The sequence below is a fragment of the Carcharodon carcharias genome, chromosome 7 (genome assembly GCF_017639515.1).
Source record: "Carcharodon carcharias isolate sCarCar2 chromosome 7, sCarCar2.pri, whole genome shotgun sequence".
Taxonomy (NCBI): domain Eukaryota; kingdom Metazoa; phylum Chordata; class Chondrichthyes; order Lamniformes; family Lamnidae; genus Carcharodon; species Carcharodon carcharias.
The window spans coordinates 49,441,236-49,468,421 of NC_054473.1; the positions used below are offsets into that span (position 1 = coordinate 49,441,236).

Below are 27,186 nucleotides of genomic sequence, written 5' to 3' on the forward strand. Positions count from 1 at the left end.
CATTCTCCACACAACGCATATATGATGGAGAGTGACTGAAATCAAAGCATATGGGAGATATCCAAACTTACTGCAAAAAATAATGCCAGGAATGTTAACTGAGGTTTTAGAACTGTGCAACTTGGTGTCCGGTATCAATGACTTCATCAAATTACTGACACATAATCATCTCCAGATATGCCACCTAATCATCAAGCAACCTTGGACAAAAGGCTTTCTAAACATGTTTTTGTACTCCCTCATGTAAGCAGTCTAAAGTTGAAATCTTAAAGTCAGTGATGAATGGAGTTTGACATATAGCACTTCACAGATTTTAAAAGGACTCCAAGGATCCTTTGCACATTAAAAATGATACAGTTTGAAGGCTCTATTTAAAAGGATCGGACACCACTTTGTAGAGGGAATTGTACCCTTTAATTCCAGCATTTTGCTTCTCATTGTTAAGAACTGAACATCACACATAAACCATGCTTTTGTACCACTCGTGATGTTTGTGACATGTTTATGAATACAGTTACAATGGTCTGCCCAGTGGGACAATGCCCTTTACGCAAACTTAAGTAAACCTCAAGGCACTAGGAAGAAAACAGGATAGTCTACTCACATTTATTACCATTACGGAACATTCTTATGATACAGGAGTTAGCTAAGAAAGGAACTGTGACTTTTTCGTACTTTTAATGTACTGGGTGAGACAGAACACCAAACCAACAAATTCAAAAGCAGAGCTGAAAAATTAATTGAGTTATCATAAAACCAGTGTCAGACATTGTTGTGTTTCTTGTCAGTGTAGTACACATGCATTCAGATCCGTGGTCCACTCAGTGTAGTACACATGCATTCAGATCCGTGGTCCACTCAGTGTAGTACACATGCATTCAGATCCGTGGTCCACTCAGTGTAGTACACATGCATTCAGATCCGTGGTCCACTCAGTGTAGTACACATGCATTCAGATCCGTGGTCCACTCAGTGTAGTACACATGCATTCAGATCCGTGGTCCACTCAGTGTAGTACACATGCATTCAGATCCGTGGTCCACTCAGTGTAGTACACATGCATTCAGATCCGTGGTCCACTCAGTGTAGTACACATGCATTCAGATCCGTGGTCCACTCAGTGTAGTACACATGCATTCAGATCCGTGGTCCACTCAGTGTAGTACACATGCATTCAGATCCGTGGTCCACTCAGTGTAGTACACATGCATTCAGATCCGTGGTCCACTCAGTGTAGTACACATGCATTCAGATCCGTGGTCCACTCAGTGTAGTACACATGCATTCAGATCCGTGGTCCACTCAGTGTAGTACACATGCATTCAGATCCGTGGTCCACTCAGTGTAGTACACATGCATTCAGATCCGTGGTCCACTCAGTGTAGTATACATGCATTCAGATCTGTGGTCCACTCAGTGTTCATACACTTTACTGTCAATCTCATAACACAAACCATGAAAAAAGTATGCTGTTTGTAATTCTAGATCAACAATTAAAGTTTAACTTTACATCTCTGCTAACCTTTTATGAAGTTTTGATCATTAGACAATTTAACAAAATGCAGCAAGCAGGTACTGTTTAATTTAAAATTATAAACACTTGTAGAGAGTAGGGTTACCCAACTGCTAACATTCTGTTCCAAATTGGAGGTAAACATATTTCTCACAGACATGCAAATGACTTCTATCTTTTTGAGCCGTAACAGAATGATTAACAAATTAACAACATTAATGACAACCAAGTCTGTTGAATTCTAGTCAGTAAGTAGAAACCCTTTATTTAAATAGAAACTAAATTGTAGCTTTTTAAAAAGTAAACACTCTGTCATAAACCCTGAATAAGAACCTCAAATGTTTGCCTGAAGATAAATGAAATCTAACCAAATATTGTAATTGCTTCATAAACAATTAATTGTGATCAATTTCTAATAAAATCTACTGTTTTCTGAGTCAGTACCTATCAAGACATACTACAGATGTGTCCCTACAAAACACATTTTAATTGAAATGATTTCCATGATAAAGGGGCTTCAATGACATTGCATGACAAAAGCTAAGTATTTTTATCTTTATATAAGTATTGCCATAAATGTTATGTATAATTGTTGAATTTAATTTTCAGAGATGGAACTAAAAGGGATAATGTTAATCCTGCAAAAATCAGGATTGATTGTGTGGGGAATAGAAATGTTTTAATTTTTAAACATGACACCAACGCAGCTTAAATCTGCTTGCTTGCAGTTTTAACAGAGACAGAATCAGAGAGAGGAGACCAATCTGTCATCAGGTTCCTAATTTATTCAAGGCAGAGTTAGACAGATTTTTGATAGACAAAGGAGTCGAGGGCTAAGGGGCAGACAGGAAAGTGGAATTGAAACCACAAGCAGATCAGCCATGATCTTATTGAATGGTGGAGCATGCTTGAAGGACTGAATGGCCTACTCCTGCTCCCAAGTCCTTTGTTCCTATTAATACCAGTGAATTTTGCAAAAATAACTTGCTCACTTTTCAACTGGGCTGGATCCAGAATCGTTCAACTGCAGAACATCTAATTAAAAATTTCATGGGACTACATGCACTTCATGATCAAAGTTTTTTGCTAATTGTGGGCTGCATAGCAATTGACAGAAGTGCAGAATACTTTTGGACACCTCTAGTATCTGCATTTGGGAAGAGTTGCAACATTTTACTATGTCAAAGGTACAATATAGGTTGTTAATGTGGCATTGGGCCACTTAGCATTGCTATTTAAAGAAACAGGTCCTGTAGGCCCAAAGAATTTCATAACCACTGACTTATAGAAGAAAATTGCAGGATCAGGAGCAGAGTATCAACACCTCTCTCATTCACATGTAGCCCTTCAAGACAGATACTTGTATTCACTAGGATGTCAGCATTGAGAAATAGAAATTGTTACTGCTTTTTGCACCTATTGTCAACATTAACCACACCCAAGTGCATTACAAAACAGCAAGATGCAACTTAAAGCTTTTGCAGGCTCATGTTGGCTCCCACAGGAGGCAGTGATTCCAGCACTCTGATGATGTTATAGCCTCAGCTTCAGGTTCTGTGAAGAACTTCAGCATCAGGCAGCTAAATAAATTTTTAAAGTCTGTACACTGGTGTATATTCTATACATCATTAGATGTGTTTATTCTTCAGAGGAAATATCTAGTAGCCATGCTCCAACTATCTGCCAGAATTTCTAGCAATGAAGCATAATAGAAAAGATCACCTTCATATTATATACCAATTCCATCTCTAATTAACCTTATCACCTTTTCTGTTCTTGGCCAGGTAGTTAATTTTTTGAGGGAAGAAAAGAGGACTCCATTAAAATAAATATGTTGTCAATACCAGCTGAATGTTGAGGCTACACAGTATTATAGAAGTAAGTTTGCCTCTATATAGCTTTCTTTAAATACAGGGTATCTTCTTCTATAACCTTTCACCTTGGCCCAGCTTTGAACTTAGCAAAAGGTGGCAGCTCCTTATCTGGCACAGGAGCACATGGTGAACTGGCTATATTAATTACTACACCAGGCATCCAGAAGCCTACACTAATAATCCAAAAAGCAGAAACTCAAATCTAACATGGCAGCTTGAGAAATTCAATTCAGTTTAAAAAAAAATCTGGAAATAAAAAGTGGCCATGAGAGTAATAGATTGTTGCAAATACCCAATATTTCACTATTATCTCCTAGGCAAGGTTTGTATGGAACTCCAGTCCCACAGTAATGCGGGTCATTCTCAAATGCCCTCTGAAGCGGCCCAGCAAACCACCATTCATATTAAAAAATTGTAGTTATCCACGTAAGCCCACCTCCATCTTCTCCAGGCAACTAGGAATTTGCAAAAAATTCCAAGAATTCCCTCATACTGAGAATTTGTTTTGAAGTTAACTCCACAGCCCATGAAACTTTAAAAGTATTTGCTTGTTAATCTGAATGTTTAATTCACTGAAGTCAAATTCCCCAAAAGGCATGGTTGGATTTGAACTTACATCCCTGGATCATTAGTCCCGGTTACTGGTCCAGTAACAGAATTACTGGGCTACAATCTGCCTGTTAGTTTATGACAACATTTTCCAGATGCTTATTTAGCTACCATTCTCACTACCCACTGGGAAGAGTTCAGGAAAAGGAATAGTTTGCCCATTATAGTGGACAAAGCAGGTTCCAATGTCCTTCCTAATTATTCAACAGTTCTAACATTTAAGTTTACATTGGGATGCATGGCACATAGACCTTTCGGTCCAACTGTTCCATGCTTGTATGTATGCTCCGCAGGAGCCTGCTCCCAACTGTCTTCCAACCCTTTCAACATAACCTCCTTTCTCTCTCATGTCTTTATTTAGCTTTCTCTTAAATACATCAATGTTATTCATCTCAACACCACCATGTGGTAACAAGTTCCACATTCTAACCACTCACTGGACAAAGAGGCTCCTCCTGGATTCAGTGGTGACCATCTTATAATTACAGCCCCTAATTTGGACTTGCTCACAAGCGCAAACATCTTCTTTACATCCACCTTATCAGAATCTTAAAGATCTTTATCAGGTCACCCATCAGAGAAAAGAGCTCATTATGAAGACAATGTTTTTAAAAAGGCATTAGTAAACAATAAAAATCATTGTTACAATCATAAAAGAGGACAACTCAGAAGGAGGCCATTCAATCCCAAGAGATTTTGCCAGTTCTTTTGATGATCAATCTAGTTAGTCCCGTCCCCCCACAGTTGCCCCATAACCCTGCGATGTTTTTTTTCTCTCCTTCAAGTAATACTCCAATTTTTAAAGCTATTATTGAATTCTGTTTCCATCACCCTTTCATCAGGCAATGCATTCAAAACCTTAACCACTTGTTGCAGAGTTTTTCCCCTTGATACCTTCTGGTCCATTTGCCAATCACCTTAAATCTGTGCTCTCTGGTTATCAACTGTTCAGCCTCTGGAAACTTTACTATCCAAACCCTTCATGATTTTAAATACTTCAATAAAATTTCTTCTTAGCCTGCTCTGCTTGAAGAAGAACAGCCCTAGCTTCTCCATTCTATCCATGTAACTATAATTTGTTATTCCTGGAACCATTCTAGTAAGTCTCTTCTGTGAATTCTTCAAAACCTTCATCTCCTTTCTAAAGTGTGGTGTCCAACTTAACTTAGTCCAACTGGGTCTAAAATGGCATTTACGTTGGACTTGGCATAACTATTTGGCTTTTTACTGCATGTCTCTATTAATAAAGCCCATGATCCCATATATTTAATTAACTGCTTTGCTAGCCTGTTCTGCAAGTTGAGAAGACACAATACAAATTGTTCATAATTATATGAATTGTTATTTATTTATTTTATGGAAATCATGCAGAAGCTGTTTTTTTTTATTAATTATTCTTTCATGGGATGTGGGCAATAAATGCTGGCCGAGCTGACAATGCCCATCTCCTATTGCCCTTGAAGTTGGTGATGAACCACCTTCTTGAACTGCTATTGTCCATGTAGTGTAGGTACACCCACAGTGCTATTAGGAAGGTAGTTCCAGGGTTTTCACCCAGTGGCAGTGAAGGAACAGCGATATAGTTTCAAGTCAGGGTGGCATGCAGCTTGGAAAGGCATTTGCAGGTGGTGTTCCCATGCATCTGCTGTCCTTGACCTTCTAGGTGGTAGAAATCACAGGTTCTGAAGGTGCTGTTGAAGGAGAGTTTCTGCAGTGCATCTTGTACATGCTGCTGCCACTGTGTGTTGATGGTGGAGGAAGTGTATGTTTAAGGTAGTGGTTGGAGTGCCAGTCAAGCTGGCTGATTTGTCCTGGATGGTGTCAAGCTTATTGAGTGTTGTTGGAACTGCACTCATCTCGGCAAGTGAAGGGTATTCCATTACACTCCTGACTTGAGCATCGTAGATGATGGGCAGGATATGGGGAGACAAGAGGGGAGTTACCCTGCACAGAATTCCCAGCCTCTGACCTGCTCTTGTAGTCACAGTACCTATATGGCTGGTCCAGTTCAGTTTCTGGTCAATGGTAACTCCCAGGATGTTGATAATGGGGGGATTCAGCAACTGTAATGCCATTAAATATCTATGAGGAAGATGGCTAGATTCTCTCTTGTTGGTGATGGTCAATGCCTGGCACTTGTGTGGTACAAATTTTACTTGCCACTTATCAGCCCAAGCCTGAGTGTTGTTCAGATCTTGCTGCACATGGACATGGACTGTTTCAGCACCTGAAGAGTCACAAATGGTGGTGAACTTTGTGACTTTGTGCAATCATCCACAAACATCCCCACTTCTGAACTTATGGTCGTGGGAAGGTCATTGATGCAGCTGAAGGTGGCTGGGCTTGGAAAATACCAAGGAATTCCTGCAGTGATGTCCTGGGACTGAGATGATTGACCACCAACAACCACAATCATCTTCCTTTTGAGCTAGGTATAACTCCAACACGTGGAGCTACCGCACCGCCCCCCCCCCAACTGAGTCCAGTTTTGCTAAAGCTCCTTGAAGCCCCACTCGGTCAAATGCTGCCTTGATGTCAAGGGCAGTCACTCTCACCTCAGGAGTTCAGCTCTTTTGTCCATGTTTGAACCAAGGCTGTAATGAGGTCAGGAGCTGAGTGACCCTAGCAGAACCCAAACTAAGCATCAGTGAACAGGTTATTGCCGATTAAATACCACTTGATAGCACTGTCGATGACACTTTCCATCACTGCTCATGATTGAGAGTAGACTGATGGAGCAGTAATTGAATGGGTTGGATTTGTCCAGCATTTTGCAGACAGGACATACTTGGGCAATTTTCACATCAGAAAATTAATAAGGCAACACTCATCAGTTTTCAGTTGGCCAATGTAATTTTTAAAACAACTAGTCTGGAATGCAGTCAACACTTCAACTCAAAGTTGGTTAATTCAAGTTATCTGAATTCCACTTTTTATGTAATGTTCCACATTCCTCAACATTACCGTTGCTTAATTCAAGAGTCTTAGAGGTCTACAGCACAGAAAAAGATCCTTCAGCCCAGTCAAACAAGTACCTAACTATTCTAATCCCATTTTCCAGACTAGGCCCATAGCCTTGTCTGCCATGGCACTGCAAGTGCACATCCAAATACTTCTTAAATGTTTTAAGGGTATCTGCCTCTACCACCCATTCAGGCAGTAAGTTCCAGATTCCCACCAGCCTCTGGGTGAAAAGAAATCTTCCTCACATCCCCTCTAAACCTCCTGCCCCTAACCTTAAATCTATGCCCTCTGGTTATTGATCCCTCCACCTCCGGTTATTGATCCCTCCACCAAGGGGAACAGTTCCTTCCTGTCTACCCTATCTATGCCCCTCATAATATTATACACCTCAATCATGTCCCCCCTCAATCTCCTCTGCTCCAGGAAAATAACCCCAGTCTATTCAATCTCTCCTCATAACTAAAGCTCTCCAGCCCAAGCAACATCCTGGTAAATCTGCTCTGCACTCTCTCTAGTGTGACCACATTCTTATTCAGTGGAATAAACAACTCTGAGTTATCAAGAGTTGATATGTACTTGTAACCTAGAAACTACAATTCCTGTATAAAGATAGAATTCTGTTTCTTTTCACTTTCACCACTGTAACGTCTGGGGACCTGGCACCCTGTCATCATCCATGAGGCACTATCACAACGCAACTCATGACTGGTTACAACAGGGTTTAAACTCCGTATTTGCAACAGTGTCGATCAGCAGCTCTTCCTGCAGAATGGAATTAAACGAGAGAAGCTGCAGCCAGGCTTGTATCAAAGTCCATAACAAGGCTCGGCAAAGGATAACAATTTTATCAGCAGATCAATCACTATCGAAACCATTGGGTTTCAGTATCTGGTGCTCTGCAAATACTTCCTGCATTAAATCAAGCTGACTATTGTGAGGAAGCGGCGGCCTGCCTGAAGCATAAACAGGTGACTAGTTCTGGAATGTACTGCATCATGAAGGTGGAACAGGTGGAGCAGGAAGAGCAGGTGGATTTCTGCAGCCAAGAGACACACACAAACCAAAAGGGAGCAGCAATGGAAGTAGCCCCAAGCATACACAAAGCAGCTCAACTACTTTAAGCTTTGAATAAGGAAATTTACACAAAAGTAACTCTTTATTGAAATTATAATTTTTATTGTTCTTGCAAAATTGCTTTTTCATTACATATGGATGTAAAATATATCACAGTTAGCACATCAAGAGAGATGGCAGTGTATGTGCAGCAGATATTTTGTTAAGGCGTATAACAGTTTACTCAAAAAAGGAGTCAAGAGGCATCAAGCACATACTCATCGGCTGACTATCCAATTAATCCTTATAAGTGATTCTTTCTGTAAAACCAATGGCATTTGTCTATACCATAGGTTACATGCTTTTGAGATGAGCACATGATACTTTCTCTTGAATTTTATTGCCTTTTGCTATTTTATAATTTATGTGGAAACTGGCAGGCAGTTAGTGCAGCATCACCTAGTCCTTAATCCTATATAAAGCATAATTTGCAGCCAGACTCTTGGTTTGGGAGGGCAAAGGTTCTGACATTTGATTCATACATTTCTACAACCTCTGAATCAGAATTGTGGCATGCTGACAGGCAGGACAATGAAAGATCAAGACTAACAAGACAGTGAGTGGACTGCAGACATAGTGGAGCTCTCTTGAGTGGGATGGTGAAGGGAGGTGAGTTTATTTCTTTTAAAAGCCTGAGGCTATTCTGTTTGTAAACATGTTACATGATTTCTTTGGTTGATACAGAAGTCAATTTAGAAATAAACTTCAAGTTAGCAACCATACCCTGTTACAAATATTAGAGCTATGCAGTGGATATATATGGAGGTTCACTAAAATAATAACACGTATAGGGGGTGATAGTTATGAATCCAGGCTTGAAAAAGTAGGGGGTTTTGTCTGTTAGAAAGGACAAAGGATAAAGGGGGAGTGACACTGTTCAAAATACAAAAAATGCTTTGAGAGGGTGAATTATGAAAGATTGCTTTAACTGGTTGACTAACTGGTAACTGGGCAGAGAGGTACAGGCTCATTACTAGAAGAACGAAAGGGGAAATCAGAAGAAATTTTTCACAAAATAAATTACATGGATTTGCGTAGAAATGGCATCTCAAACAGGCCACGGTGTTTATCTTTCACAATGAAATGTAGTCTATAGTCCAAATCTCATGTGTTTTCACAACCTTTTAATCACCTTTTCTTCACCATCTATGCAATCTATTCTTACATGTTGACATGGTGTCTCTCAATTCCAGTCTCTCAATCCTCTATGTCAGAAGGGTTTTCCTGTTCTCTGTCCTAAATGTATATCCATATCTTCTCATTCTGGGCCTCCTCAACCATTAGAAACATTATTACTGTTAGAACATGGAACATTTTATCCCAAGTGTTGATTAAGACAGGGACCATAAAGTCGTCAAAAAAAATTAAAGAATGGACACCAATATAAATCAGGAACTCCTAGCATCAGCACAGGTTTAAGGGGCAAAATAAGTAACTGAAACAGATGACAGGGATAAACACTTTCCTCCAAAACTTGTTTTATTTACTTTAGGAGAATTCCATAAGGTGCAAATTTTGCTTCAGTACACCATAAGAAGCAAAACCAGACTGAAGAAACTAAACCCACACAAAAGATTTCTGGACCCAGCAGAAATGTTGTGGCACCAAAACACATCTATCCTGTTTTCAAATATTTTACTACTTTGGCTCCACCCCTAAATCCTTAATTAAAGTACTAGGGAGGTTGCAGGAGTAAAATCGAACCCTTCAGTACAAAGGAAACACTGTTATCTAATACAACTGCATTCCATACAACTAAATTCTTCATCTGACAAGACTCAAGTATTTGTCCAAAATCGTCCAAGGCAATTTTAAAAATCTTTCCTTGTACTCCTATTTGAAATATGTGGTTTTGGAACTAAAGTAGTTTCATGAGTTTTTTTTTCCAGGCCTTGGCAGTTTTGTTAACTATGGCTACGATTTAGAATTCTCAACAAAAAGCTTGACAGTAATTGAAAATATGGTTCAGCATTGCAAGGACCTACCTCTTCTACAACATTCAAACTGAAGATTGGTCATATTCAGTAGAGAGTTGTGACTGAAAGGGATACCATTACCATCTTCCTCCTTTACTAAAGAGATTTAAAACACTTTCACCAGCATTAGTCAAGTGCTATAGGAAACACTTTTTAAATTTAGACACTTACTCTCACTTTTCTATTACACAGCAAGCTGAGAACTCACATTACCACTAGCCATTTGGTACTTAGCAAGGAGAGTTATCTCTCATACATAGCCTGGAGTGAGTCACAAACTAGTGAGCTATCTAGTCACAGGGTAACTGTCATGGGGTGACCATGCTTGTATTTTTCTAATTTCTTGTCAGAGGTGCTGAGGCCAATTCCAGCACCCAAATTCCTGCTGTATTAAATCCAGCTCTGTGACCACAGAGTGGAGATTAAATCTGGCACCTTTCTACTTTCTAAACTGCTTGGAGCAGCTTATTTGTTTACTAAGCTCATCGAGCAAGCTCAAAACTTGAACCTTGGCAGTAACTACTGGCCAAGGTGCAGAATTTTTGGTGCAAACACAACCACTTGATTTTGTTCATTCAACATAAGATGGCAAAATAAAACGTTTACTCAATAGGCCCAGACAGAATTCCTACAGGAACACCAGATTCAGTCCTCACTCACAACCTCTGTTCATTTCACTGTTTGCTAGATGCCCTTTGGTTTCCCATTCAAGGGCAGTTGAACTCACTCCTTTCTGATAGCTCGCTTGCTAAAAACAGTGTGGAACAGTGGCATAACACACTAGCTGCAATTCTCAGGATTGATTTACTGTCTGTGACAAGTCAGCTGGCCGTAGCCAGAACATCTGTGGAAATCCAAAACTAACTTTAGTACGCCTGTAGCAAATTACATCAAGTAGGTTATCAGGCGAGATATTAGAAGGAACAAAAAACAATTGTTGACTTCTGAAGAATAACAAGGATTTTATAAAGGAAATCACGCTGGAATAAATAATTGGATAAGAGCAGTGCCAAAAGGCTCTGTTAGCAATTAGCTAACTTGTATTAGTTAGTAAATGATGCCACTGTTATGACAGTCTCTTTATCAGATCACTACACGTAGCAGGGAAGTGCTTGCAGTCAGCAGTCCTCTCTCGATCAATGCCTAAAACAGATGATCTGACCAATTATTTCACTGGCCTGGACTCTGCAGTCAGTGGTGAAGTGATGGCACTTCCTGTTGACTTCAAAGGAAGCTGCCCACTAAGATCTAGTGACTCCTGTGCAGTGGTTTTCCCCTTTCCTGATAGCAGTTTAAATCTAACATCAACTCAATGGGATATCCTGGTGTGCATTAGCAGGGATGTCAACAAGCAGGTAAGCAGCCAATCACATTGAAGCATTCACACACAGCAAACCAGGAAGTTAAATGCTCTTTATTCTTCACTTGTAATTGAAATTTTCAGATTGCAGATAGACTTGGGTGTGTAGTGCACAATGTCAAAATCTGAGGATGACACAAAACTTGGAACTATTGTGAATAATCAGGAGGATGGTGATGGACTTCAAAAGGACATAGACAGGCTGGTAGAATAGGTGAACACATGACAAATGAAATTTAATGTAGAGAAGATTTTTCTTTCATGTGTCCCTGAAATATGAGCATCAACAGTGGTTAGGTACATGAAAATTGATTCATTTTGGCAGGAAGAACAAGAAGAAGCAATATAAAATAAAGACCACAATTCTAAAGGGGGTGTAGGAACAGACAGACCTGGGGGTATATGTGCACAAATTGTTGATGGTGGCAGGGCAGGCTGAAGAAGTGATTAAAAGGCATGCAGATCCTGGATTTTATAAATAGAGGTATTCAGTACAAAAGCAAGGAAGTTATGTGAGAATTGGGTGCTACATTTCCTTTTGTGAAAGGCACTATATAAATGCAAAGAATTATTTTATAACAACTGATATTGAATTAGCTGAATAATACCTCAGTTTATGGCATCTGGATTTTTTTCTTCTTTTGCTGCACATGTACAATTTGTGTTTGAAAGATGTCCAAAGGTTGCTGTGATTTATCTTAAAGAACAAGGACTAGAAAAATCCAGCCTGGACATGTCAATTGGAAAATATCTATGTTATTTCCATTGACAAAATAATTTTGATGTCATAGTATTGTGAGATCTTTGGCTTCAGTTTTGCATCAGATACCTAGATTTTATCTAAGTATTACATATTGTGAATCTTACTGTATCAGTCTGGAGACCATTCAATGAATTCCATTACTCATTCTTGTACGTAACATCTCCCAATTGTTTCTTGCACATATCACTTTGTTTCTTGCAATGTGAACAGGGTTCGTTAGTTCCAAGGAAGTGTTTAATTTAAAAATAAACTAATGCAAAACACAGTCATAATAAGGCAATATTCTGCAAGTTCAGAGAATACTTCACAATAACATGACCCTTTTTTATCAAGCCTTCATGATCCTATGTCAGGTTTATAGTATAGTTTGCGACAACACTATAACCAATGAAGGGCATTGAATTTATTCACTAACCTTACTCTTGATATAAAAAGGTAAAACAGTGTTTCTCATGAAAGAATGTAGAACTTTATTATTAAGTAAGACAGTGATAAAGCTAATAAAGTTGTACATTCCGTTAAAACAGAACAACAACAGGAAACACATCTAATAATGTAGGGAAGTACCAGGAACACCAGCAAGGACACAGGATCTCTTTGTTAACAATGAAGTTCACTCCCAAGGAGCTTCCTGTAATTCCCCTCTGAATATTTCTGAATGTCTTTCACTGTTGTTTGTAATATGTAATTTTTGGGGACTTTGAGTTAATTTTTCATAACTCGTGAGGCCCCCCCATAACGCATACAATACTCACATATGTGGGTAGCTGATACAAGGGCAGCTGTCTTGTTCACAGGCTTTTTTGCTGGCTCATAGGAGACATGCAATAGTGGCACTGGATGACTCAATGGTAGGTTCCAGCCCCCTTGCACCCCAATAGCAAAAGTGTGGCTTCCATTTCCAAACAAATATGAGCCAAGATTAGCAACTTATCACAAGTGAAACTGCAACCAAATACTCACATTTATTCATTCAACTGTGCAATATGTTGGAGCACTAATGAGCCCTTAGCAGGTGACACTAAAGCTAGAGATAATCTGGAAGGCACCAACAATGAGTGAGACAAAGTGTTTGAGGTTACGTTCAAATCCAGTATCTTTCAATTGTCAAAGCGGCTAACATTTAGGGATAGTAGTGTACTCCATCTCAAGAAAAGAATTGAAGTGTTCCTCCTCCAGTCTGGACATAAACTGTAACTTATGGTAACCGTACCCGGGTGCACAATTCCCAGTGCTATAGCTGAAAGGAATGTTTGCGGGGTAGAATTCTGAGGATACTTTTGCGGACATGTTGGTAGGACATTTAAAAAGGAAATCTATATTATTGTGGTATAAATGTCGTTCAAAACAATTTTAAGATTTCTTCAAGTTTTTTCCTGTTCTGTTTTCTTTACTGATTTATTTCATAAATCATGTATCTACTTGTCAAAAAACATTATGCATTATGTTTTTCATGAATCTTTCAAAAATTGAAACTCTCTCCATTGCATCCAGAATATCTATCTTAGTTCATTCTCCAGGGAGAAGAAACGCAGTCTTCCAGGTTCAGCCTCATTTCCTGGTTATTTATTTTAAATAAGTCAAAATTACCATTCTTCTTCATTACAATGATCTTTTTCTAGTATGTGAATCACGTTTAACATTTTCTATACATCTGTTTGCATCAAGCTATTTTATTTCATTAAGTTCCCTTTTAATTCTGGCCAGTTGGAGAAACTAGGCTATATAGCTCGGGCAGGCACGGTGTCATGCTGCTGCTGTCATATGGCATGAATTTCCCCGGTCCTAAGCTTTGTGTTCTATTATTTAATTATGTTGCTGTAATTATATCTTACGATTTTCCTCCAAATGATATTACTGACCTCACCATGTAGAACAACATGGTATAACTTCAACCTCTTAGAGAAGGGGTCAGTGTCACCTGCCCCAGGATTTTACAGGGTTCTTTATGTTCTGCACTCTGTTAGGCAAGCGATAAGGATGACACCTTGAGAAAGCTCAAAACCTTGATACTTTGGGTTGGTGAATGTGCAGTATTTCAGTTTTGATCAGAAATGGGGAATCCAGTGTTGCTTATTTTAACCCCACTACATACAGCAGAGTGATGGCTACTGATGGAATGTTTATAGCTAGGCCCAGACCAACATCCTAGAATGGAATGAGGACCTTCAAATCCAGTGATCGGGGTCATGATTGAAAGGCAGGCAGTGGAGTGACTGCTCAAAATGGGGTGAATGGATTTAAAGAGCCAAGATACATTAAAAAAAAGGCTACAGAAAAATCAGTAATGCATGCTAAAGATTTTTGAATGCTGAGAATCAACAAAGCGAAGAACCAGGTGTAAGACTCTTAATATTATGTTTTGAAGTGGTCTGGAAAAGAAACATCAAAACATAAATAAAATGTTTTTAACTTTTGCAATGCATCATCTCTCAAGGGAAAGTTAAAGCAGCAAATGGTGATGTACACAGGTTGCACTTTTCTATTTGCAGTCAATCAACCAGAATGTTCCATTTAATGTTAAAATCTCTTTCAATTCCCTTCAAACCTTTCCTTTGAAAAGTTTGATGTTTACCACATTCTTGATGCTCCCTCAAAATCAGGCACAAAGACAAATCTGTCCTGAATATCAGTAACATAGGCATGTATCAAAGGGGTGTGGTTGAACTGAGTGTCACCACAAAGAAGAGAAACACAGCTTCAATTCCTGACTGTGAGCTCGGTCTCATCTTGCTGCTTAGGGAAGCACCAATTGGAGCCAGCTAGGCATTCTGTCAAAGAAAGAAGGAACAACAGTAGGAACAGTGAATGCCATGCTACTTCTTGACAGCCTGCCCGAGTGGTTTCCCACATGCCCTCACAGATGCATTTTGATAATATATATTATCACAGGATAAAAAAGGAACAAGGATATATATTAAAAAAAAAAACCCTAAGCTACACACCAACTATGATAATGACACCAGATGACAGTAAAGTGGCTGTACAGTACTGTTCTAACCTGCAAAACCACCAGGCCATGGGATGGGATTCAACACCAAATAATAATAGTTAATGGCTGGTAATCACAAACATACACATGTATGATCATCTAACTTCACAAGCATACCAAAAGGAAAAAAAGCAGATAAAATAAAATTACCCTAACAGTTCAATTACGGGCCAAGTATCCTTTATCTGAAACACTCAGGGACGATTACATTTTGGATTTCAGATAATTTCGTTTTTTGGATACCGCATATAAACTTGCATTACAATGGACTAAGCCTAGGCGAGCAATAGTCTAAAGTAAATAAAATGGCTAGAAAAGTAAGATGTGTGATTGAATAATAAATACAAGGTACCTGAAAAAGTTTCTTGACATGTTCACCACTAAAATCGCAAAGTAGACAGTGCAGACAATGAGGTTCAAAAGAAGTGCGGTTTTTGAATGTGTTCAGTTTTCAGATTTACAGATAAAGGATACTTGACCCACTTTACATTAGTTTTAACATATGTAAGACATGTAAATTCCCAGTTCAATTTTTTTAACCTATCTTCCTCCAATTCTGCTGCAGGCAGTATTTTAAAAACTACCAAAACTTTTTACCCCAGTTTCTTTCCCATAATTCCAACATACGAAAAAGTAAGCTGGCACAACTGTAAAAACTTGGAAGGTCACATTTAGCTGCAATCTAAACATTTGAAACTTTGTCAAGGAGAATTTCAGCCCAAGACTTTTCAGGAATAAAATCAGGAACAAAAACCCCTTAGAGAGCTAGAATACAACTGCTCAAACTTCAGTTCTGAAATCAGATGCAACCATGGAATAGTAAACAGTTCTACTCAGCCAGTCTACTAATCCCAGATGAGATAAGTGAACATGATTATGTCACCATTTCAAGTGACCTCTGGATAACCTTGTAGCTGCAGTTATTAGTGGAAATGACAGAAAGTGAAACATTCCCAACTCCAGCACACTGGACTTTCCATCTATTTCCAACATGCCACACAAAAATAACACACCTAAAAATGAATTTAAATGTCTCATCCTTTTACTCAAACCTCTTCATTGTTCCTTTCACCTCTCCCTGTGTCTGTAACCTTCACAGGGCTCCAATCCTCCTGGGACTCTGTGTTTCTCCAACTCTGGTCTTTTGTGTAACCTACCCAGCTCCTGTTCAATTTGGATGTGCACTCGCGATGCCATGGCATACAAGGCTATGGGCCTAGTGCCGGAAAATGAGATTAGAATAGTTATGTACTTTTTTGACTGACGCAGACTCAAGGGGCTGAAAGGCCTTTTTCTGTGCTGTAGACCTCTATGACTGATATCCAGGCCCTACACGCTAAGATTTCAACGCTGAAACCTCTCCACCGTTGCAAACGCCCACTCTTTCTTTAAGAGTTTCCCCCCCCCACCCCCCTTGCCATTTAACCAAGTGATACTTTTATGGTGGATGAAGCTAGATAGTGACTTCCTGAAGACCACACAAATAGATGAGGCGGACATCAGTTTATAAAGTCCACATACATGTAGCTGGAAAAAAGAGAGGTCACAGAACAACTATAAGGCGTTGGAAACCTGGAACACATGGGCAAGCTAGAATAGACTCACTGCTGACCCAAATCAGATTAAATTCAATATCTGGCCTGAGATAGTTATAGTTTTCTTCATCAGAATGGTACCGGGGCTTCAAAGAAAATGTTATGAAGGCACGTTGCAGGAACTTGGCTTGTATTCCCTTGAGCTTAATCAGGGTGATTGAATTGAAATATTTAAAATCATTGAAGGGATTCAATAAGATAGAAACAGAGAAACTAGTTCTTCTGACGGAAAATCCAGAACAAAGCATAATCTTAAAATTAGGGTTCAGCCATTTAGTAAAGAAATCAGGAAGCATGTTTTTTTCAAAGCATAAAGAATATTTGAAATCTGATACTAACTCCCCAAAAGGTTGAGGATGATGGGGCTGAGCATTAGCAGGTTTTTGTTAGCTGAAAGTACAAAAGGATATGGAACAAAGGTGGGTAAATGGAATAGGGGTACTGAACAGTCGTGATATAATTGAATGGCAGAATGTGGGCTAAATGCCTTATTCCTTTTTCTATGTTCCTTTACCTGAATTGCTCAGTGACAGAATGTACACTAAATGTGGTCACTAATGCATCAAAAGAGTGGGAAAAAATGATAAGATTTATTTTTCTATTTGGAAAGCAATCCTTGAATCATGGCATGGGTGCAATCTATGTTAACCCAGGAAATCTCCAGGCTTGGGAAAAGGATCAGGCTTTTCACAAATCAGTACAGAAGCCTGAGTGATCACAAATTAATCACAAGTGGTAGTAAAAGGATTTTGTCTGATAGTTCTCTAGCTCCATTGTCAATACAGGACATTAGATCATCTTGGTATAATCTATATTTTAGAAAGTCATTTGGGTTCAAACTTCTGCAAACACATAATGCCATGGTGAATCCAACAGACATTACCAGAAAAACATTATCAAGAAACATACATGGCTAGATTGGACTTTGTCCTTTGACTGTTGCAGGATGACTGCACAGATACTTTCTTTTTGAAGCTGATGCAATGTCCTGTAGTCCTAACACCCTTAAAGAAAGTAAAACGCTGCTACACATCTAGAATGAGACTTCACAACACACATTAATATTAGTTATTTATTTGACTACCAGCAGGTTCACAAACTGGCTCTGTTTTACTGAAAGGATGATTCTCTGAACTTTTGAGATGGGGAATTCCAAGTGTTGATACAAAATCTCCTTCTAAGGAATGTCCTTTGAAACTTTGACAACTGAGCCATGTTTATCCAGAGGACATATTTCGAGAATATTCCATAACAGTAACATTATCTTGGCTTAAAGTCCAAATATGCCCAGTGCAATCTATAATTCAAATATGTTCTAAACTAACATACTTCAGTACACTGCCATTTATCCATGCCAATATGATAAATCAAATTCACCCTGCCTGTAAATGTAAACATAATCCTGCTTTTTTCATCAGTTGGAGGGGTGGGGGTGGGGGGTTGATAATTCTAAGTCACTTTTTTTTTTAAAGTCAGATTTTATTAGATAATAGCAACAGGCCAGGTACATCAAGTCTTGAGCTTTGTAATTACCACTAAAATGGCAGCAAAGAGGGTAAAAATGACAACTACAAACTCTTACTGTACTGATTGGCAAGTTTTTCTTCCAACTTACCAAACAATGAGAAATTAGTTCTTCTGCATACATTATAAAGAAACTTTTAGTGTGCTGAGGCACTTTCAAACAATACACAGTAGGGCCCACAAAGCACAAAAGCTTTGATTTTACGGTTTATCATCATGAGAACCTCTGGAATGTGTAACAGCCTTGAAACAATTCTGCTCGTGTTTTTTTTTTTAAATATTAAAAGTGCAAACTCTTCCCTCTTCCCCACCCACTCCCTTGCCACTTTGACTCACCAGGCCACATTATTCCTGGCCAAAAGGGTCGGTAGGGATTGGCTTCCAATCAAAACCAGTGCCAAGCTGGTGTCCTTATTCCTTACACTAAATGTAGAGTGGGGGACATTTATTTTATGTTTACAGAAGGGGGAACATTCCTTCCTAAGCAAAGGCTATACACAACACTGAATTTGTAGTCTTGGTTTATAATGCATTTCTATAGGGATCTGCAGTCATAATTATTAAAATATCACTTGCAACAAATTAAAGGCAGGTCATCAACCTCTTCCAGCTTTACCTTCTCCTGCAGGACATAGTACATATTACATTTCAACTTGAATGCTACTTAACCATCCACAAAACTTGCCAAAAGGCATTCATTTCTTAGAATCCATTTTCTTCAAAGAAAGTAATTACACAAACAAAAATCTTAAATTAAAATTTTTAAACCTTCCAAATAAGGGAAATGAAAAAAAAAATCATCTTGCTAAGGCTTATCCGGGAGTATCAAGGCATAAAGTTGTTAGTCATGCCTCAGTTGGTAGAACTCGTGCATCTAAGTGAGATGAGTGCGAGTTCAAGTCCTACTCCAAACACTTAAGCACAAAAATCTAGATGACATTCTAGTCCAGAACTGAGGGAGTTTTCCAATGTCAGAGACAGTGCCTTTTGGATGAGATATTAAACCATGGCCCTGACTGCTTTGAGGTGGATGTAAAAGATCCCATGGCACTATTTTGAAGCAGAGCAGGGGCTATCCCTCTGCCCTGGCCATTATTTATCCTTCAATCAATATCACACCAACAGATCATTTGGTCAGTGTCATACTGCTGTCTGTGGAAGCTTGCTGTGTTTCCTACATTACAGGAGTGACCACACTTCAAAAGGACGTCAGAAGTCGTGAAAGGCACTATATGAATGTAAATATTTCCTTCAAGTAGTAATATTTCTCAGGCTGCTAAAATTGTTCTGGACCACCCTGGTTATTAAAGGGGGAATGAAGAGAAAGTAATAAGTTACAAGAACCACCAGAGTTGGAGCCTTTGGAATAAATGCACAGAGGAAAGGAGCCTGTTATAAAGCCGGTAGGTAATTTCAGTTCGTGCCAACTCTTGATTCAAGCTCATATTTATAAGCAGGTGCGAGGTTACTACTCTTCTGCCTCACAGCAATGTCAGGAGGGGAACAGCTGGGAACAGCATACTGTATTTCTTCACTATTTACCAATGTTCAGTCCACTTGAATAAACCTGGGCTCTTCCAAGTCCTATATAAACGTGTAACGCTACACATATTCCCAGTGGACCAATGAATTCTACCTCTCTACACAAACACCATTAACACTGTCCTCTTAAAAATAGGAACCCAGTCGATCATCTTGAGTCGTCAACCAAACGCCCAAACTGATGGAATCTGGATAATTTTTTGGGGTGGGATTTGCACCGACTATAATAAAGCGAATCATATACCTACCATACGATTTAAGCGTTCACATGATATTGAGTCAAGTTGTGTGCAAAGCTAATGATAACCTCAGAAGCAAGGGAACGTACTGAGAGCATCAAAGCTGGACTTAGTTCAGTCCAAAAACAGAATTACCTGGAAAAACTCAGCAGGTCTGGCAGCATCAGCGGAGAAGAGTTGACGTTTCGAGTCCTCATGACCCTTCAACAGAATTGAGTGAATATTAGGAGAGGGGTGAAATATAAGCTGGTTTAAGGTGGGGTTGAAGGGTCATGAGAACTCGAAACGTCAACTCTTTTCTTCGCCGATGCTGCCAGACCTGCTGAGTTTTTCCAGGTAATTCTGTTTCTGTTTTGGATTTCCAGCATCCGCAGTTTTTTTGTTTTTAATCTTAGTTCAGTCCCATACCTTGTCTGACAGTTTTCAGGCGGATCGGACCCTTGCAGCTCTTGACCACGCTGTGCACATCATAGAGGGGGAGCCCGGACACATGGACTCCGTCAACCTCTAACAGCAACTCCCCTTCTCTCAATTCTCCGGCGCTGTAAACGATCTGATCCTGGTTCGTTTCCCTCAAATAGGAGAACTCTCCATTCTCCGCCCCACCTGAGATTACAAAATTCAGCTCCCCGTGCCTGTTCTTACTGACCACACTCTCGTGCACTTTAGTTGTCCAGTGATTTTTCTTCTGAATCACTTTAGACATGGTGCTTAGGGCCAGTGAGCACAAACAGGTGATGAACGGTTCATAGGCTCTCTCCTCCTCAGCAAGTTGGATCTGTTGCCCCCCAGTTCGGCACTCAGCCCCTGAACATCCTCTGGAGCAGCTTCTGTAAGGCACGCTCCCAAGTTCTTGCTGCAGAAACCATAGCTTCACGTTTTCAAAGGCACTGTAAACATTTGCTCCTGGCTCCGACTGGAAAGTCCACGATCCAGGATTTCCCAACAAAAGGAAAACAATAAAAGGTTAAAAAAAAACCCAGTTGCAAGTGTTTGAGGCTTTCCTGTATCCCGACTTCAGGACACTTTGTACTTTCTCCCCGTCCGACCTTGGGAGCAGGGGACGGGCGCAGTTTTAATCCGACACTTTCTCTCTGTTTCCGACTTTCTCTTCAGGCTCCACTTCAATTCCTACAACTCTGTTTCAGTGGACACAGCTCACAGGCGCATGCGCCCAACCCACTGCTGGAGAGAAGCACCTGGGTCCTAAAGGCCGCTGCCTCCAAAATGGAGTGTCAATTGACGCAACGATGTTGTCGTTCTTCGGCAGTTCATATCGGACTCGGAACGTTAACTCTCTTTTTCTCTCCACAGATGCTGCCAGACTTGCTGAGTCCCTCCCCAAACACTATGTCGTCGTCAGGCTAAACTGTGACTAAATCGCTGGAAAGAACTTCGAGTCCAAGAATATAATAAGAGGAATGTGTCTTCCAAGCAACTTTGGAAAGTATTTTAAAATTCAGCACCGTACTAATTTGAAACAATTTATTAACCGTTTCTAAACAGATTCCTTCTAAAGATGCATTGGGTAAATCAACGCTCTGAGTAGAGTCATTATCCTTAATGCAAATAGACAGCATGTGACAGTCGTCTCGTAAAACACCAAAACAACTGATCATTGATGATGAACTCATTCAGACAGTGCCTATCCCATTTAGGAGAGAATTGAAAGTTGAATGAATTGACAGACAGTTGTCTAATTAGATATATTATCACATCTGGGAGCTTTTAGGAGAATACCATTTCTTTGCGACCTTAGGGCTAGGTGCAAAATTGTTTATATATTTATTTTTTGTTCAGTTTTCTCTACTACCCTTCACCCCTTATCTCTCGTTTCCTTCCTCCCTTCTCTCCTCGGCTGAAGGTGTTAAACTTTTTCTGCAGTGTGACTACATGGGACCCTCCAATGCTCCAGTCAAATATCTGTTATTCACGTTTGCGTGAATGGCGACAATGTTAGCCAGCTATTCCTTCATGGAAGAATTGCAGCTGGGTCCAATCCTTTCTTCACTTCACATTCACATCCTGGGTAGGAAAGTGTTTAGGAGCAGAAAATCTGGCCAAGTTTACCCATACACAACCTAGAGTTCGTAATTTCTATTATAGTTATGGAATCGAATCATAGTGAACTCAACGCAGGATCAAAGCTCAAGTCGTCTTGGTATGTATAACTCACCAAATCATCACATTCTTTGGGAGTTTAAATCTCTCACCACTGCATCTTTCCATTCGGTATTAGACCTTCGTCTTCTCCATTTTCCTGGTAGACTAATCTCCATTTCTAGCCTCACCACACTTCCTCTCTCTCCCTGCAACAGATGACCATGCCATTTCAATCTCTCTCAGCTACTTTCTTTGATGCTCCCACAATCTTCACTGACCTTAGCTAGACTTGCCCTTGCATGTTTCGGTTTATATTTTTCACATGGCAAGTTGTTGAAAGTGAACTGAAAATCTCATCCCAGGGCACCAGGATCTGAGTGAACAGGGTAACCGACTGTGTATCTCCTTAACCATTTAGATTGCTGGTTGGGAAGTTAACAGCACAAGGACTGAGAATGAATTCACCCACTTTAATTTACATTTCTATGTCAAATCAGATACAAAAAGCAAAATAAAGAGGGAAAGAAAGATTGGATTATAAAGGGAAGAGACAAAGGAACAGTGGGTGCATCCTCAAATACTGCTTGACTTCCTTAACTCCATCTTGTGCTATTCCTTCTCCTCTTCCATGATAGTACAATACATGGGTAGGTCAGTGAAGAATATCATACCTCCCTTAGGAAGGCCTCACTGCAGGTTAGGTCTTCTGCACTTTAGGGCTGAAAATCTGTGGTCTGGCCTTGCCAAAAAGCAGATCCAACAACAAAAACAGTGTGTAATTATACAGTGCCTTTAAAATATTGAAACATCCCAAAAGTACTTCAAAGGAGCATTTTAAAATTAAGTGTGGAATCAAGTCACTTGAGATCTATCTGTGGCTTACTAAGGAGGTTAAGGATATTAAAAGATGATGCTTGTAATGTCGGAAAGAATAAGTAAGTCTGAGGATTGAGTTTTGTAACCAGCAAAGGGTCACCAAAAAGCTGATAAAAAGGGAAAAATAGAATGAGTGTACCAGCCACAAATATAAAGACAGTTTGTAAGAGCTTTTACAAAAATATAAAAAGGGAGAGTAGCTAAGTAAACAATGAAGTAGAGGCAGGAAAAATTACCATGGGGAATGAGGAAATGGCAGAGATGTTGAAAAAATATTGTGTGTCTGTCTTCTTACAGTAGGAGACACAAGGTTACATACCAGAAATAATGAGTAACCTAGGGGCTAGTAAGAGTGAGGAAATTAAGGTAAATAATATCAGCAGAGAAAAGGTACTCGACATGGTCAAGGGACTAAAATCCGACAAATCCCTGTTAACTGGATCCGTGCCGGTTAATGAAGTTAAAACTAAGACACAGAACCTTTCCTCACATTCCCTCTGGTGTTGCAGCTATCCCCTATTTATGTGTTCAAATAACCAGCACCTGTTTCTCATAACAATATAATTGACATTAACAAACCTTAACAATGTAATTGATAAGACATTGACAGATTCCCCTCTTTCCTTTAGATGAAAACTTTTGAAACCACATTAACAATCTTTCAAACTAATCCAAAAGAAACAAAATTATATATTTTTTCATCTTCTATGTCTTACATTATAGTACAACCAACGATTAATAGATCCCATATTTCCCCTTCTTTAAACAAAACCTTTTTTCTTCTTTACCATGTGTAAATAATTACAAAGCAATCAAAGAAAATATTGGTTTTCCATATTCTCGTTGTTACACAAGGCGTCCCTCTTCCAGTACATCTAGTCATTCCTTGGAGCAAGCACCTCTTTTCGTACAACACTCTGGCAATTGGTGACTTACATCCACCCATTTTATTTTAGAAACCTCTCTTCTTTCCAACATTTCCTTTATGCGAGCAAGGTCAATCCTCAACCTTTATTCAGTGACACCCTTTGCTTTGGGAATGTTGTTCTAAAGAGAATGGTTATCCACATTGCATTCTATAGCAAAACCTTTCTCAGATGCCTCTTGTATAGGATTTCCTCCAGTATACTAGATAACTACACCCCCATATAGATTGCTTCTCCTAATGCCAGTGTTTCAGCAGCTAAGGTGCTTTAACTATCCTTTTTATTTTCTTTGCTTCTTAGGCAAATGGACAACATCTATTATTCTTTCCCACCAAGAATATGATACCTCTGCTGTGCTAGAATATCCATCTGGAAGATTAGCATGTGGAGCATTGCTAAGAATGACGAATCTCACATCTTCAGGATCACCCAAAGTTGGAAACGTGCTTATTTCTCTGAATTTAGTTTCTTTAATTACTTATTTGCTCTCAGAACTTCCTCAACTGCAGCCTAATTCATCATAGTGCTCAGTTCCAATACATTGTAACTGGCATCAAGTCTAGTCTGAGTGCACAACGTTCAGCTGTCCAATCAAACTTCTTAACTGGTCTGTTTCTTCCTTGGATTCAAGATACTCTTTCTCGGAGGACCTGGCTCGATTTATTGGGATGTGATTGGCATTTTCTAAGTAAGATTGTTGATTCAAGTCACTGCTGACTTATTATACATAATGTCTAACCCTGTATAGTTAAAGGCCTCTGAAGCCTGACTTCCTGTCTTAAATCCTTCTTTATTTTACCTATTATCCATTGCTTAAATTCTGCAACACCTCCCCACAGAAAATCATCAATGTGCATTCTAAAAATGTCTGCTGGTTTCTCCATGTGATACCAATAGAACATGCTGGCTCTGCTTTTAGGTGAATACAACACATTTTCAGCAGGACAGACCTAACTGAGAAATATGACACCCTTGACACATCATTCAAACCAAAAACACATTTGTTTAATTTCTGCAGTTTCCCTTCTATATCGCCAGCTTCTTTAGGTGGCTTCAAAAACACTCCCTTTGAAATTTCTCATCTTGCAATTGTCAATTTACATTCCCAGGAATGTGTTGCTAAAAGAGCTAAGAAAATCTTCAAGCTCACTTTTTCAGCAGTAGGGTGGTCCACTCTGACATCTTGATCACCAAGTCTTTTTTCAAAACCCCGAGCTGCTAGTCTAGCTTTAGCCTTGTACGTACCATCAGGAAGCACCTTTTCTGTGCGTATTAACCCGTGTGCTGGCTGTCCCTTGTCTGGTATTTCAGTGTATACACCAAATTCTTTCCAACACTTTTTGTTTGACATCCTTTTATCAATTTTACCTTCTAATTTGTTAGTAGCCATAAAACTTCTCAATCATAAGGGTTTCTACTTCTATTGGCATTCAAAGCCTGTTCTATGATCTTTGTTCTTGTCAAACTATGACCTGCACTTGCCCTCCTCTCTCTCTCTGGACTACCACTACTTACTCTCTCCCTCCTATGATCAGAGTTCCTTTTGCAAGTCCGTGATCTTTACCGAGGGCTACAATTTCATTAAAGTCTCTTGCTAATGGGTGACTCACTATGGACCGTGATGGTGTCCTCCTATATTTTTTATATATATCATATTTCTTACTGATCTTTTCTATAAGTTTAGTATATTCATCATCCATTACCCCTGCATTCTTTAGTAGAATTTTTAATCTATGACCAGATGAATGGGCAAACTGTTGATGTAGTTTTAAAACAATTTGCCATTTTTCCTTTAAACTCCTACCCGCTGATGTCATCAACACTTCTTTAACATGGTGATTAGAAATGTTAGGTTTTGTTAAGGGGGTACAATAATATCCCGATTGTGTAAACTGGAAATCTACAGATTTCTCAAAAGCAATTGCCTTATTGTATTCCATATCTGATTTCATTTGAGCCTTTTTCATAGATGGCTTGCTCAACGGTATGGATATTTCATAGGATACTACACCCGTGTTGATAAAATTGCTTACCCCGGCTTTTTTACATGGACTTATTCTTCTCTCTAGTGACTTAAATGTGTTAACATCCCCGAACCTGAAGTAAGTAGAACTTTCATATTCCTTAACCTTACTTCAGCCTTTACTATTTAAAGAATCCAGGTAACACTTTAACCACTAAGATAAAAGCAAAAAACTGCAGATGCTGGAAATCCAAAACAAAAATAGGTCTGGCAGCATCTGCAGAGAGAAACACAGTTAACATTGAGTCCGTATGACTCTTCAACAGAACTTTAACCAATTCACTTCACATATTGTGGACATACACCCACTGTCTAACATAGCACAATTGAATGAGTCCACAACTAGAACACCCATTACCAGACTTAAGTTTCTGGTGACCAGCACAATTCCTTCCCTCAGATGAGTATCAGCATCTTGCCCTTCCAACCCTTCCTGTGTCATTTCAAAAACCCTGTTATTCCATTTTGGACAATTCATCGTATATTTTCAGCCGCACCTGTTTACCATTCCTTGGTTATTCATGGGGTTCATTCTCCTGCTATAGTTATCCAATTAATGTCATCTGATGGAGCTACCAAAAGGGTCTATGTCCTCATTTCTTTTCTTTGTAGTACTTTTATATTCTTGGCCTGCACCCCATATCTAAATGGGCTTGGAATGCTGCCAACATCGAATTCTCCATCTTTTATGTGACCACTGAATGTTCCATTGGTGCCATGAAAGTGGCTGGAAATGATTGTTTTCTCCCCAAATTTTTTTTTTGAAGATTCAAACATCTCCCCAAATTTTTTTTTTGAAGATTCAAACATCTGTTCCAAAACCATATCTCTCTCTGAGAATCTAACTCCAGTCAAGACCATGAGCCTATTCATGTTCAATGCTTTAACACAATCCAACAAGTTGAAAGGAGCACTGAATTAGGGATCTCCAAATAGAATTTCCACAATCAGCTATATAACCTGTTAAATTCCATGATATATTCTTCTATGGAATAACCGCACATCCTTCTAATTTATCAAACTCTGACCGTGCCTCATATGCATTTAACAAGCCACCTTTCTTATAAACTTTGTCCATAAGTTTTAGGAGATTATCCAAACCTTCCTCAATGTCCAAATGATGAGCCTCTAGCTTCAAAAATACTTTTCATCTGATCCTGCTTCTGGTGGGAAGCGGAAGTTCCAAGACCATAC

At 39.3% G+C, this 27,186-nt stretch overlaps 1 protein-coding gene across 6 annotated transcripts in view; it reads right to left on the reverse strand.

The window, feature by feature from the left end:
* magi1b (membrane associated guanylate kinase, WW and PDZ domain containing 1b) overlaps window positions 1-21,206 on the reverse strand; it is a 510,580-nt gene extending 489,374 nt beyond the window's left edge. For all 6 annotated transcript variants that reach the window (XM_041191217.1, XM_041191208.1, XM_041191207.1 and 3 more), the window contains exon 1: window positions 20,473-21,206. In XM_041191217.1, the coding sequence (XP_041047151.1) occupies window positions 20,473-20,770 (298 nt within the window). In that variant the 5' untranslated portion in view covers window positions 20,771-21,206. The remainder of the gene's footprint in view (window positions 1-20,472) is intronic.
* Window positions 21,207-27,186: the final 5,980 nt, after the last annotated feature.